General features: G+C 43.0%; 1 protein-coding gene across 3 annotated transcripts in view; it reads right to left on the bottom strand.

Annotated features, from left to right (window-relative positions):
• The window catches only part of Itsn1 (intersectin 1), a 183,781-nt gene that overhangs the window by 119,181 nt on the left and 49,660 nt on the right, over positions 1-14,940 (bottom strand). For all 3 annotated transcript variants that reach the window (XM_028756410.1, XM_028756412.1, XM_028756411.1), the window contains exons 2-5: positions 14,035-14,094; positions 11,595-11,687; positions 10,345-10,408; positions 1,471-1,631 (exon numbers count right to left, since the gene is read on the bottom strand). In XM_028756410.1, the coding sequence (XP_028612243.1) occupies positions 1,471-1,631; positions 10,345-10,408; positions 11,595-11,687; positions 14,035-14,062 (346 nt within the window). In that variant the 5' untranslated portion in view covers positions 14,063-14,094. The remainder of the gene's footprint in view (positions 1-1,470; positions 1,632-10,344; positions 10,409-11,594; positions 11,688-14,034; positions 14,095-14,940) is intronic.

Below are 14,940 nucleotides of genomic sequence, written 5' to 3'. Positions count from 1 at the left end.
GGTGCCAGACGGCACCATGCAAGCTTCCAAAGGAAGAAATCGGCCAAAGGTCCTGCTCAACTATGACACCACAAACCATAGCAGGGACAGGAATTGGCACAATAACACTGTGTATAAATAGTTTCTTAGGATTGTGATATCTGTCTATTTTTTTCTTTCTTTTTTTCTTTTGAGATTATAACATTTAGCCCTTCCCTTTTCTCCTTCCAAACCCTCTCATATACCAGTCCTTGCTCTCTTTCAAAATCAAGGCCTCTTTTTTCATTAATTTTGTGTGTGTGCATGTGTGTGTGTGTGTGTGTGTGTGTGTGTGTCTGTGACACAGAAGTGACACAGAGATCGGTAGGAACCAACAGCTCTCTAGCTGGACTTAAGACTCACATAACTGGAGGAAAGTCATGCCTGGCACTGGAAACCTTGCCAACTACCCACAGCTAGTGACGTCATGGGTCTTGAGGAGAAGCGATAATTGCCTCTTTATTAAAATCTAAATTAAAGATTCTAAATATTTGTCCTTATACCCACAGGTAAGTGTAGTCCTCACCCTCATCAAGGCAACTTCTCTCTCCAACAGAGGGAGACTGTTACAGAAAACTTCATGCAATCAAAATGCAGAGTGGTGGAGTCTAGTCCCAAGAGACTCATCTACTGTAGGGTTCTGTCCATTACTGCTCCAGGACCACTGTGGAGGGGGAAGCCGAAAGACTGAGGCAGAGGCTCAGGGAGTTTCTGTGAGATTGTGTCCCTGGAAATATCAGAGCTACACCCATGACGTCTCAGCAACATGACTGCCTAAACATGAGCTGAACAAGGACCATGAACATAGACATGCTAATGCACAAGGGAGGAGGGCAGGGGTCCTCAACCCTAAATAACTAAGGCAGCTAAGGAATTAGACAGTGAGAGAGAATCTTCCCCAGGGAAGAGTTACCTGGCTACCCAGTGGTTAGCCCTGAAAATGTACATGTAAATGACGTTATCCACAGAGTAGGTTGTAGTTACGTACTTAGAACACAGATGCGCGTGCGCGCACACACACACAGAATTAATGAAAAAAGTGCCCGTGATTTTGAAAGAGAACTAGGACTGGTATATGAGAGGGTTTGGAAGGAGAAAAGGGAAGGGGTAAATGTTATAATCTCAAAAAAAGGCATATCACAATCCTAAGGAACTATTTATACACAAGGGGAAATAAAGGCTCTGGAAAACTGAAGTACTTTGAAGAGGCAGGAGACAGAGCTGCAGCAACCAAGTACAAGCATGACCTTAAACGCAGATGGAATGCTCTTCTTCCACCTGATGACCTTTATTCACCCTTGGGTTCATGGAAGACAGCGCTATCTTTCTGTAGGCTGTCAATATTTAGGTAACACTAGCTGAGAATGTCACTATTTCTGAGGAGAGAGAAGGGAAAATACCCATTTTTAAAACATTCAGCAAAATATAGGAACCAAGTAATTTCAGACTTACCATATGCTGGTGCACTGGAAATAGCCACTGGTTGCTGCTTCATGACAGGCGGAAGCGCAGAGGGGAGCTGATATCCTTGTAGTTTCAGTTTGATAAGCTTCATGGCTATGGAAAATTCCACTTGATCCATCCTTCCATCGTTATTCATGTCCGCTAGCGCCCTGCAAACCAGCAGCACAGACTCATTCAAGACAACTGAGACCACAAAAGAACCTTTCTCAACATCACTTCCTTGGTACTAACTAAATAATTGGCTCCTTTACCCCTACAGAGAACAAAGGAAAATGACGCATCTTAACCTGCTACGGGGATAATAAAGCCCAGCATATTTTACATGACTATATGGTATTTTGTACTCTGTTACTCTATCCATGGAGACACTGAGAAACTTTCAGTTGAATTTGAAGATATCTTACTTTCTAAGAGATTTTATTTTAATTAAAAAAAAAAACAGATGTTCTAAAACTGGATAGGAATGGTGGTTACTCAATTCTATGACAGTTTTAAAAACCATTGAATTACACGTGGTAATTCCAAACAGTAAATTTGTTTCATGAATTACACTGTAATTAAATGTTATTAAAGTAGGGTCTGGAAATAGTGGTATTTCTAGGGGTGTTCAGTTAAATTCCATTTAACTCTGTGGTGTTCCTCGTCCATAGGAGATGGCAGAGCATGCCATCCTATTCTGGGACACTACTATGCTGTGACAGTCTTCAGGCTAAGTGGTAGTAGAACCCTGCTCTGCACATTCAGCACTGAAACTGTGCTCACGAGTGAATGTGCTTGCTCTTTCACAACGACCTTCGAGCATCCATGGACAAGCATAACCTGTACTGAGTTTTCAATGCAAAAGCAGGCAAAAAGCAGGAAACACTGAGATCTGCACTGGAAGCTGCTGCCCACCCAACTGTGCATACTCATGATAACATAAACGATACTTTCAGACTTCTCTTCTTTCACCCTCACATGAAAACATGAAGCATCAGTGTGCCCTGCAATAGAAATGAAAGTGATGAAGAATGGAGAGGTCAGCACAGTGATGCTGGAAAATAAAGACCATCAGGCAGGAAGGAGCCCACTGACAGCCTGGGTCCTGTAGGCGTGGCCCTCGCACACCTCGAGTTTCTTTGCTCCTGCAAGCTGAGCTTCACTTTCCTCACACTTCCCGCACACTTGGATTTACTGTTCTACAAACCGCTTGCTCTAAACTTTGCCAAATATCCTGGTAGATTATATTTCTTTTTCTTGTCAGTTTAGAAGCATTCTCCATGCACAGAAAATTAACTATTTAACTGCATATTAGTTGAGTCTTAAAAATTTAGTGTCCTGATTCCGTGTTGATCTTTGCTGTGTAGAAATTATACACTGTATATACAAAATATTTATTTTATCAATTTTTGGCCTTTTGTTACATTTTGATCTTTAGCCAAACTTCAATTCATTGGTGGTGGTAAGGTGTTAGTCCATGACCAACCATGTTTCTTCCAGACACATACTGCACTTTCAATCCATATTAACTACCTCATTTGCTACGTGTTGTTATGCACTATATGAGACATTACCAGATTAGCTTTGCTGATCAGTGTGATGTGATCTGGTCTCGGTAGCTTAGTTCTGTTTTCCTTCTTAAGGAATGGACTTGGTGCTGGAGAGAGCTAAGCTGGTCAAGCAGGAGCTTGCAGATTGAGCATAAGGACCTGAAACCCCAGCGCCTATATAAAAGCCAGGCATGACAGTGGAGGCTTGTAATTCTCTTGCAGGTAAGTGAGGTAGGCAGATCTGCCCTGGGGCTTGCTGGCCATTTATCTTGGCCTCATTGATGGTCCCAGGTCCCAGTAAATGGCCCCTGTCTCAGGAGCAGAAACAGAATGCAGAGGCTAAAGCAATGGCTCAGCTGCTAAGATTGTTGGCTGCTCTTGCAGAGGACCCAGGTTCAATTCCCAGCACCTGCTTACAACTGCCTGTAATTCCAGTTTCTTGAGGGAATCTGATACCTTCTTCTGGCAAGAGCCAGAAGTACCTGAGCAAGGTACTGTACATGTGATGCATGAAGCACTGATATACATACTAGGAAAGCAGTCATACAGATAGAAATTCCAGTTCCAAAGAACCTAACACCCTATTCTGGACTCTGAAGACACAGACACACAAAGAGACACACACACACACACACACACACACACACACACACACGGCATATACTTACACTGATGTATACATACATACCATAAATAAAAGATAAAACACCGAGGTGGACATTTCCTAGGGAACAAACCCCAAAGCTTACCTCTGGCTTCCATACAGACACCTGCGCATGTGCATACACTCGTACACCTATATTCATGCAAACACACATGTATGTGTGCTCATGAAATTTTATTGATAAATGTATTCTATGAAATTTTATCATTTTTACCAGAGTTGTAAGTAGTATATTTCCCTGCATATCTATTTTTTAGGTGTTTATAAGACCCCGATTCAAACACATGCACAAATTTTTATCAGTCATTTATGCTATATTTAATTATATCACCAAACTTCTAAGTGTACCACTAATACAATAACCTAAGTAGAGAAACAAAGAAACCAAAGAAAATATTTCTTTTGCAATATTTTTAAAATCTTCTCCAGTCTCTTTAGATATGAAGACACTACTGAGCACATGTGCACTTAGTTCTGAGTTTAGAGAAATGGACTGGGTACTTTACTGCTTAGAATGACTTTTAGTTAGGACATTTGCTTAGTAACATGTCTTATTCATTTGTTTATTTGCTTTTAAGACAGGGTTGTAGGCTAGCCATAGACAGAATGACCATAAACGCCTGTTCCTCCTGCCCTAAGTGTTAGGACCTACAGACTCTAAAATGCCACACACTGTGCTTCTTGGTTCATTGACTAGTCATTAGCATCATTATTGCTTCTCCTGTGTTGTACATGAACTCTGACGCTGAGCTCTCCCAGAGTCACTGGGAAGCCAAGGTCCCTGTGTTTGTTTAGTTCTGTTTTCAAGTCTTAATACACACATTCTGGGCTGATGATGTTTTGCTTTGGCCTTTATCTGCTGAAATAAATACCAATGTTGACAGAATCTCATGATGCTGAATGAATATTGTGTCTTTGGCTTAAACTCAAGCAGGTCAAAGTGTTGTGAAACTGAGACATTGTGAAAGTCTACTTGCTTGGGTTCTGCATCTATATTTGTGACAGGACCTAGTGGCCAGTGAGTTGTTCTATTTTGCAAAAGCTTTTAGATTTAAAAGACACAAGCGAGGTGACAATCTTTCCTTCTTCTGCAAAGTATTTCTAACGTGCTCAGTTACTTCAAATGTTTTACAGGAGAGAAAGGTTCCTGTGCAGGTTGTATTCATGTCTAAATAAAGGAACAAGCAGATGCCCCCCGCCCCCTTCTCCTGAAAGGCATTCTCAGTGGAAACTAGAAAAATTCAATGGGTTAAGGAAGAAGAGGCCTTTAAATAAGAATTTAATTAGAATAATTTAGTGCTTCTAAAACTCTTTCCACTCCTTCGGGCATGGAGAAAGAAAACAAGTAGCCCTCGGCTCTGGAGCTTCACAGTCATGCCCCCAGCATGGGTCTAACAGGCAGCTCAACCTCAAGTCTGCATCTCTCAAAAAGACATCCCCCAAAACGTAACTATTAAAACTCCCTAGTAACAGAGAGCTCAAAGGAAGTTCTGGAAACACAGCTCCTCACAAAGCTCCACCCTCTACCCTCTCCCTCCCAGCACAGCACCCCAAACTCCAGCTGCTGCTCCATAGCAGCTGCTATTCCACTGCTCAAAAGGGGAAAACAAAACCCCTTAGCTCTGTCATCCTTTTCATATTCAACTTGGGATTACTTCTCCAGTGAACTTCCTATCCCAAGCAAAGTAATTAAGTCTGGACAATATTGACACCAAATTTATATCAGAAGGAAAAGTGTATGGTAAACCCAGCAAGCAACTGTTGCACACGACTCTGGAAACTGATGCTGGAATCAGAGGTTAGCTATGCATAAGGAGTGGTGCCTAACACGGGGCAGCTGAGACAGGAGCAGGGGTGCCTGACCCAGTGTAGTGCTTAGAGTGGTAAATGTCCCTCACAGTCTCTGGCATTTGAACACTTGGTCTCCATTTGGCAGCCCTGTTTGAGGAGGCTTAGGTGTGGCCTTGTTGAAGGAAGTGTGTCACCATGGGTGGGCTTTGAGGTTTAAAAGACTCCTCTATGTGGTTTCTCTGTTTCCTGCTTGTGGTTAAAGATATGAACCCTCAGCTGCTCCAGCTGCCATGCCTGATGCTGGATGCCCTGTTTCCCCAGTGTGATGGTGATGGGCTCTTATCCCTGTAAGACCGAAGGCCCACAATGCACCAGTCCTTCTGTAAGGTGCCTCGGCCATGGTGTTTTATCACAGAATAGAAAAGTAACTGTTACACCAATGCTATACTTTTCTTGTTTGATTTATACAAATAAACAAATCATACACCACTCTCACACACTGTCGGTGGGAAAATTACAACTCCACATGGCAAGAGAGCCATATAATCATTTACTTAGAACCAGCAACTGCAAGACGCTTAGGGAAGGTACAACATTAAACACATGGCTAAGAGCTGTTCACAGCAGTGTTTTCTATAATCACCATGTTATCAGAAATCACGGTACACTGGAAACAATCTAATATGGAAACTAGGACACTGGACAGAAGCACTACGACATGCCTGCTACCATGACAAGCACAGTGTGCTGAGAAGAATAGCGAAGGATGAATGATGAGTGGCTTCCAGGATGAGAAAGGAAAAAAATTTAAGTAGGTTTATAGCTTGCTCTTAATGTAAAGAAGAAATACACAAAACACTATACATTTTGTACATGCATTTAATCACAATAATAAAAATAACAAGCAATAGTGATGTAAGTAGGACAGAGGCTAAAGAGCAGACTGGGAGAACTTCCCAGCACACCCTGACTACACTGCTGCTTTCAGAACCTCGTTAATGAAGCTCCACACAGACATCCACAGGCCATTCACCTGCCATTTGGTGCCCACCAATGCAAAAGCAAGGACAAGCAATAAGGAAAATTAAGCCAGTTTGGAAATCAATTCATCATCATCATCAACAACAACAACAACAACACCACACACACACACACACACACACACACACACCCCTACCTACTTTGGGTGCACCTGCTACTGTGTGAGCATTATCTGGAAATTAAGAATAGACATGGTCTCTACCTTGTTTAGAACAAATCAGATTAGTGTGGGTGGTGCTGGTTGTGACTTCGACCAGAGGGAAGGGTGGGAGCTTTGTTTCAGTGGTCAAGCCCATTGTCCAGCATTCTCTAGGCCCTGGGAGAGAGACTCCCACTGAGAGGTGGAGATGACTGGGAGAGAAGTTAACTAGGTGAACTTAGGACAGATTCACCAGAGAGCACCACCGCAGGATGACAGACTGAAACCAGCAAGACAGTGAGCAGCTCTGTGGGTTCTGCAACTAGAGGAGACACACCGATACAGCAGTCCTGAGGCCAGCAGAGACCTGCCCCAGTGTGGAACAGAGAGGTTAGCTTCTGGAGTCAATGCTGTAGACAAGAGTCCGGCTGAGATGAGAGCAAAGAGGAAATGAAACATAGCAAAAGCAGGATCATACTGGTCTTGGACATTTGGTGACAGCTTTGGATTTTGGTCTCAATGACAGTCTTAATTAACTTACTGATTAATTCTATGTGTATGGGTATTTGGCTGCATGTATATATGTGTACCATGTGCATGACTGCTGCCTTTAGAGGCCAGAACAGGGCATTTCATCCTTTGGAACTGGAGTTACAAACAGTTGTGAGCCATCATGTTGGTGCTGGGAATTGAAACCAGGTCCTTGGACAAATCAGCAAATGCTCTTAAACCCCTGGCCATTTCCCTATCTCCTTAATGGAGAGTTTTAAATGTCTGTCTCCTGAGGGGCATGGGGTTCATATTCGAAGCTGATCTCATGTAGCACAGGCTGACCTCAAAACTCTGAATCTTCCTGGTGTTCTACCTTCAAAGTGTTGTGACGATAGGCATGCACCATCATGCCAAGTGTGGTTTAACTTTTTAGAAACAGATGTATTTTATTTTCAATTGTGGGTGTGCACATAGACACCAGTGTCCTTGGAGGCCAGAGGCAGCAGATCCCTTAGAGCAGGAATTACAGGTAGTGAGAACAGTCACAGGGTGCTAGGAAGTAAACCTCAGGTCACCTGCAGTGTCTCCGAAAAGCCACCTGAAATCTCAAGACCACAAGTCCTGGTGGTGAGATCACAGGCTCCCGTGGGAGCTCCTTCCCACGCCAGCTCCAGTCCTTACTCAGTAACTCAGCCAGGCTCCAAAGCTGTTCCAGCCTAAGCTTTAAAGCTCACGCAGGCCAGTGTGCACGACAGAGTGTGCACTACACAGTGTACACTACACAGAGCACTAGAATGGGCTGTGACACCTGGGAGCACTGAGGTGGGACCTGAGGAGGAAGAGAGCTCTGCATCTGCAGTAGCAGCTGTCCTGTCCCACATCTCACATCCGTTCTTGGCTGCAGAGCTAATTTTATCTCGAGGATGTACACAGATGAGCAGAAAACCACATTCCAGGTAACTGGCTTCTGGACTCTGGAACTATAACTTAGTCATGCTTAAGGACTGCTTGTCTTCCCAATCAGATTTCCAGTAAAGAATATGAATAAGGAAAGCTCAATTCTCCGAAGGAGTTAGGTCAGAATGTGTAATGCCAGCCTATAACAATGGCCAAAGATGACACAGCTCCTAGAAATCCCAGTAAGGAGCGGGAAGGAAACTGGCAGATATTGTCTGGCAACTGAAATGCTTAGAATTATGTCCTCTTCGCCCTGGGGTTGAGAGGAAGAGGGCAGAGCGGACAGACAGAGCCCTGTAATCCCTGCTACTCTAGAGACTGAGGAAGAAAGACTAAAAGTCAAGGAAATAGCAGGCAGTGTAATCAGGACTCTGCATCAGAATAAAAATGTAAAAGGTGGGGGATGGGTATATAGGGGTGCATGAGTACTTACTTGTGCAGCATGCCTCCAAGGTGCCAGGTCTAATCCCCAGTAACCAAGTTTTTTGGTATTTTGTGTTGTCTTCCCTAAGGTTTGGTCCCATGCTGTAGCCCACACTGGCCTCTAACTTGTGACCCCTAGTCTGTCTCCCAAGTGTCAGGACCACAGCCCTGTGCTAGCATTCCTGGTGCTAAAATGCTTCACAAAGGAGACTTCGGGACTTGGTTGTATCATCGCCTAAGCACAAGTCAGTGGACCCTGGAGAGCAGGCTCTAGAAACAGCCTTACTGCAGAGAAAGAGCACAACACACCAGGCTGTAGCCCAAAAGAACCCTGCTACGAGGCAGTCAGGTGTCACACAAGTGCATCTCGATTCGGACACACAACTGAGCTGACAAAGCCCCTGCACCTGCTTGTCCTGGACTCCCTCTCCAATCAACCAGCAGTTAGAACTGGAATAATGTCACAGAAGCAAGCTCATTTGTGGAAGGAAGGACTGGCTGGCAAAAGGCTTGACAGCCAGAAAGACAGAAGACAGCCCAGGACAGCATGGGACTCTGACGTCATTGCTTTTCAATCTGAATGTGTGACACAACAATGTGTATGTGTGTATGTGTGTATGAGTGTGTGTATAATCTGAATATATGACACAACAGTGTGTATGTGTGTGCAAGCCCATGTGGATGAGTATGTATGCGTGTGTATGTGTGTGTAAATCTGAATATGACACAAAAGTATATATGTGTGTGTGCATGTGTATAAGTGTGTGCATGTGCATGTGCGTGTTACATTTCCAGTGTAAGCTTTACTTTTCCAGAAAGATGATTTTGTATAATGTTGGCACTTAATCAAGGATAGTGAATGCTGAGTTCTAGAGTCTGAAAGCAACAGGTGCTGTCAGTCTTTCCAGTGTCCGTGTGTTTATAAACACGAGCAGTTGGTCACTTAGGGGTAATACTCAGCTGGAAAGCTGGGTTATGTGGAAGGGCCATCTCTGATGCTAAGCCCTACCTTCCTGGGATTTGTCTGCTGGCTTATTGTGTAAGTGTGAATCCACACATTAAATCCTTCGTGTATAATTTGTTTGCTAATCAACTCAACTTTATTAAAAAAAAAAACACAAACACCAATTATCAGGATTAAATACCACAATCAAAAAAGGGCAAATATATGTTCCCAATCACACAGACAGAAAGTGCTTTGGCCAGGACTACACATTCCATGCTTCTATTTAGAGTAAGAGGTCCCATAACACCCACTCGCCCAGGAAATGGAGTTATAGTCCTGGTAAAAGCCACACAGAGAAAACTGTGCCTTTCTTTCAGGTCAGTAGAATTCAGCACTACCTCCCAAATTTGGGAACCTAATCCCCAAAACTCTGACAGCTTGTTCTTCTCATTATCTGACAGCCTGTTCTTCTCATGCTCGTGGCCAATCTCCTATTACTAGCAATCCGTCAAATGTCACACTGTACCAAATACTTCTAACGACCACTAATCCTCATACAATGATAGCTAATGATTTCATTAGAGAGAAGAAATGGGGGACATTCAAACTAACTGTGAATGATACACATGAAGCCAAAATCAAATAATGGGAAACTCCTCAAATTCAGATATTTCAGTTACAACTTAACTTTTGTGCATAGCACAGCCATTCAAATGTTGGCCCTTTGCAAAATTATTCTTTTGGTAAGAAGTAACACAGCATTCCAGGCTAGATGTGCATGTTCTCTTTCTATATAAGAACCATAAGAAACTGAACTTCCAAATAAATAGAACAGAACAGTGTTTTGTTTTACATTCTGCTACATAAAATTCCAGCTTACCATATTTGTGCTAAAACAGGCTGAGGTAATCCAGATTGGAAAAAAAAATTCCTTGCTTGATCACCTGTAAAGTAAGTGGGAAAGGTTTCAGGAAAAACAAAACAGCAGGAGCCAACAGAAATCCTAGTACAGAAAAATCACAACATTATTTAAGAGGTTGTTATGCGATAAACACCAGTGACCCCATGGGAAAGGTGGAGGGTCTCTGAGTCAGCACTTTAAAAGGCCTGGGTCTTTGCTGGGATAGACCTTGCACTTTAAGCTGTGGTCTAACAACATGAGCTACCATCACGACTGCAATAGCTTGGATGCCAAATAGACCTCTAAGGTGCAGAGTTTACAGCTCTGCCCCAGGCCTGATGCTACTGAGACTGGGTGGAGATTTTAAAAGGCACAGCCAACTGTCTGGAACTGAAACTGTAAGCCAAGACCAAGCTTTCTGTCTCAATACCTGATTGTATAGGGCATATCGCTACAGTAAGAAAATAGCACACACCAAGGCACACATAGCAGATGCCTCAGTTAACAACTGACAAGCCATACTCTAGAAAAAGCTTTCACTCTGAATATTGATACTGTTAGTAATGACACTGAATGGGCAAGAATGCATTAAAGAAAAGATCAACTGGAAAAGTCAACTGAAGATCTTTCATTCGAACAAATAAAAAAACGCCTCCCAGAAAACCCAGATTTCTACTTTCAGCCTGCTTCTGGTTAACTGTGACTAAACATCCAAGGTCACAGAAAGGCACACAAGGGACTTCCAGAGACAGAAATGAAATCCTTAGAAAGTGCTGTCTGCTGTTTCCTGATCCTGTTCAAGATTAGAACTTTGCTCCAGGGCACTCATCATACCCTGTTTTAAAGAGTGTGATCCTCTGAGTAAAACCAATTCCCACCAGGAGGAAGCTCAACACAACTGAGCAGACAGACACTCAGGAAGGCCTGGGAAAGGTTTGAGAGAGGCTCTGGGTAAGGGCGGTTGCCTGATGACCCAAGCTCCATCCTGGCTGACAGCCACAGGAAGACAGAACTGACCCTACAGTTTCCTCTGACCCCACCATCTGAACGCATACACAATGATGATGACAAACAAAATTTTAAAAAGAAGCAAATAACAACAAAAATACAGGTTCCAACTTAGGGAAAAACGGACTAAATGCCCCACTGGTCATGTGCGCCCATTTCCACTCACAAAACAGATTTCCTGCTGCTCAGTAAGAATGTATGGACAGTGACCACATACGTACCAGTGATAAATCCAGATATCGGCTTCAAACTATGGAACTGCTGGTCATGCTTGGCTCTTTCCTCCACAGTTATGGCCCAGATATCCAGGCTACCTGCAGTCCAAAGACAAGAGAGACAATTATTTACCAAGAAAAGTGAGGTCCACGATGGCACACGATGTCCACAGCACTTTAAAGTTCTGTTGGTGTGCTATACGATGCCCTCTAAGTCTACAGTTAGACTCATATGAAAACACAGTGAGTCAGTAATTTATTTACACAAAACTAAGAGACTACAGTTACTGATGTCTAAACTCTCAGGTGCCTAAAATGTCACAGGTAAAAATTACAAAAATCTAAGAGGAACATTAAAAAAAATTATGGTGGTGGTGTTGGTACATCACAATTAGAATCTTCTGCGATTCTATGAAAATATTCAAATATCTGGTAACGGTCGTACAACTTACAAACATACTGATAATCACCAAATGGTATAGTTACAGTGAGTCACCTGTATGATGCCTTAATCGTGTGCCTCATTAAAGGTTCTTCTAAGAATGAATTTTCTGTTAAAACTAATGATCAAAGTATGTTTGTCTGTCTGTCTGTCTGTCTGTACATCTGTATGTATGTACGTAGCTAAGCAATTAAACACTTTAGTCCCTGGTCTCCTTTAAAAAAAAATCTGCAAAAGTAATTCCATGTGATGGACAAAGCACGCTGTGACAGCCAACCATTGTCCTCAAGGTGGGAACATATGATGTGAACATGTTTCACACAGTGTGACAATGCCTGTAACATTCTAACTGACACCCTCCTCTCTGCAGGGTAGGGTGTGACAGTGATGGGTGGGCACCACTGAGATGCAGGGAAAACATTTATCATGAACTCTGCCAAACACTGTGTCACGGAAAAGTGCCCGACAAAGATACCTCTCCCCACACAGACCAGCAGCTCTGCAAAGGTAAAGTGACTTTTACTGCTCTATTGAGCTTCACAATTACAAACAAAATGAAAGCTGAACATTATTAAATAAAAATTATATCCTTAATTAAGAAGGCAAAAAAAGTCCAAAAAATGCAAATAACACAAAACAATTGACAACCTGGAAAAGTCTGCAGGTGTGTCTGGAATCCCAGAGCTTCTGTCAGTGTGCTCAGAGGACAACACACAGTCCTCCTCATTCTCTTTGCAATTCCTTTTCACATTTGCTTTGGGTTTAGCAATACTGGAGCCTGAACACAGAGTCTAAACAGGCCACTCAAATCTTGTGCTTTGTCCACAGCCCCGCCAAGCTCACCTGTTAGCATGGCATACTTTGTTTTCTTAACAGACTCTGGGCTGAAGGTGTAACCTAGTGTTTGCCTAGCATATATCAGCCCCTGGGCTCAGTCACCAGCACTGACTAAGAAAATAAAGGCACACAAGAATAACATGCCAGAAGAACATTTTACCCAGACTGATGAGCTTCAAACAGCAAAGATGGCATGCTTCAAATTCAGGCTTTGAAGAGTACAATGTGATCCACTAAGGCTGTGCAGGCAACAAGCCGCAGGGCGCACAGTCTGAGAGCAAGCACCGTGGCATCTACCCACCTTATCTGGGTTTCAACTTAAACAAAGACAATGAAAAGCTGCCAAAAGCCTAAAGTGAACATAATGTAAATTTTATAGCTATAAAGTGTGCCTAAATTTTAGAGGTTTGGTAATGGTATTATACTTCAGTTTTTATCATTTAGTAGATAAACACACTAAAAGTTTCAGCAATGAGAGGTTAAGATGTCTTATAGTTACGTCAAAACAATCCAATGAAACAAAATTGAGTCCCTAGTCACCAAAGCATCTCAAGGAGTAAGATGAGGGGGTGACTGTAATTTTCTCTCTTTAAGTTGGTTGGGTTTTGTGGAAATGAAGACTGAACACAGGATCTCATGCATGTTAGGCAAGAGCTCTACCCCTAAGCTACACCTCAGCCCAATTCACCTCTATTAATTTACCTGAAATTTCCCATCACTGTAGTCTTAAAATATGGCCCCAACTTATATTAAGAAAGAGACCTTGAGGGGGCTGGGGAGATGGCTCAGTGGTTAAGAGCACTGACTGCACTTCCAGAGGTTCTGAGTTCAAATTCCAGCAACCACATGGTGGCTCACAACCATCTGTAATGAGATCTGATGCCCTCTTCTGGTGTGTCTGAAGACAGCTACAGTGTATTCATATATAATAAATAAATAAATAAATCTTTAAAAAAAAAAAAAAAAAAAAAAAAAAGAAAGAGACCTTGAGCCGGGCGGTGGTGGCGCACGCCTTTAATCCCAGCACTTGGGAGGCAGAGGCAGGCGGATTTCTGAGTTCGAGAGCCTGGTCTACATAGTGAGTCCAGGATAGCCAGGGCTACACAGAGAAACCCTGTCTCGAAAAACCAAACCAAAAAAAAAAAGAAAGAGACCTTGAAAACTTACCACCGAAAGGTGTGGGAAACTGAGCCATGGTTCTGTTCCGTTCACCTTGCTGATCGACGCCTGCAATTAAAATGCAACACATGAGTTTAAGAAGACTTCAGGTCTGTGCAGACATGCTAACATGCTGTCTTTAATCTTAACACCAACACCAGAGCTATAATACACACCTACAAGTGAAAGTTACAGTGAAAGGGCCCCTTTCTCATTCCCTGAATAGATTCTCAATGTCAGAAACAATATGGATGCTGGAGGGCTGTCACAGGAAGCTTCTGCATGGCTAGCTATTTAATCTCAAAGTTGTGTGTGATACATTTTAGCATATCTCCGTAACTGTCTATATACACCACTACTTGAGGATTCTCATTGAGCACTTACTACAAGGTGTGCACTGTGCAAGCCTACAGCTCTTCTCTTTCTGTCACTCACAGCCCTGTGGATTACATCCTGCACTGCAGACAAAGGGAAAACAGCAGAGAAGGAAGGGATTAGATCAGGGCAGCAACGCCACAGCCATGTCCACTACGAACAGCACTCACGGTGGCTGTGGCTAACTGCGCTTAGCACACAACAGTGCAAGTCTAACACCCTGAGTTTGATCCCTGCAACCTACATAGAGGTAGAAGGAGGGAAGAACTTAACCAATCTCCTCTGACCCCCACACTCGGAAACTCACACCATGTTACACTCACACACACTGCGTGTGTGCACACACAATAATAAGGGCGACTCTTTAACACACATTATGAGACACTTGCTGGGATCTGCATCTCAGCACTTGGAAGGTGAAGGCAAGAGTTCAAGGTCATCCCCAGGCACACAGTGAGTTTAACTAAAGCCAGACTGAGCTTCGTGAAGCTCTTCTCAAAACAAATCCACATGAAACATTTAATACTACACAGTCAGTAA

Source organism: Grammomys surdaster, unplaced genomic scaffold (assembly GCF_004785775.1).
Source record: "Grammomys surdaster isolate TR1022 unplaced genomic scaffold, NIH_TR_1.0 126118, whole genome shotgun sequence".
NCBI classification, from domain to species: domain Eukaryota; kingdom Metazoa; phylum Chordata; class Mammalia; order Rodentia; family Muridae; genus Grammomys; species Grammomys surdaster.
The sequence above is the reverse complement of the archived record's forward strand: the minus strand, read 5'-3'. Positions and strand labels throughout refer to the sequence as shown.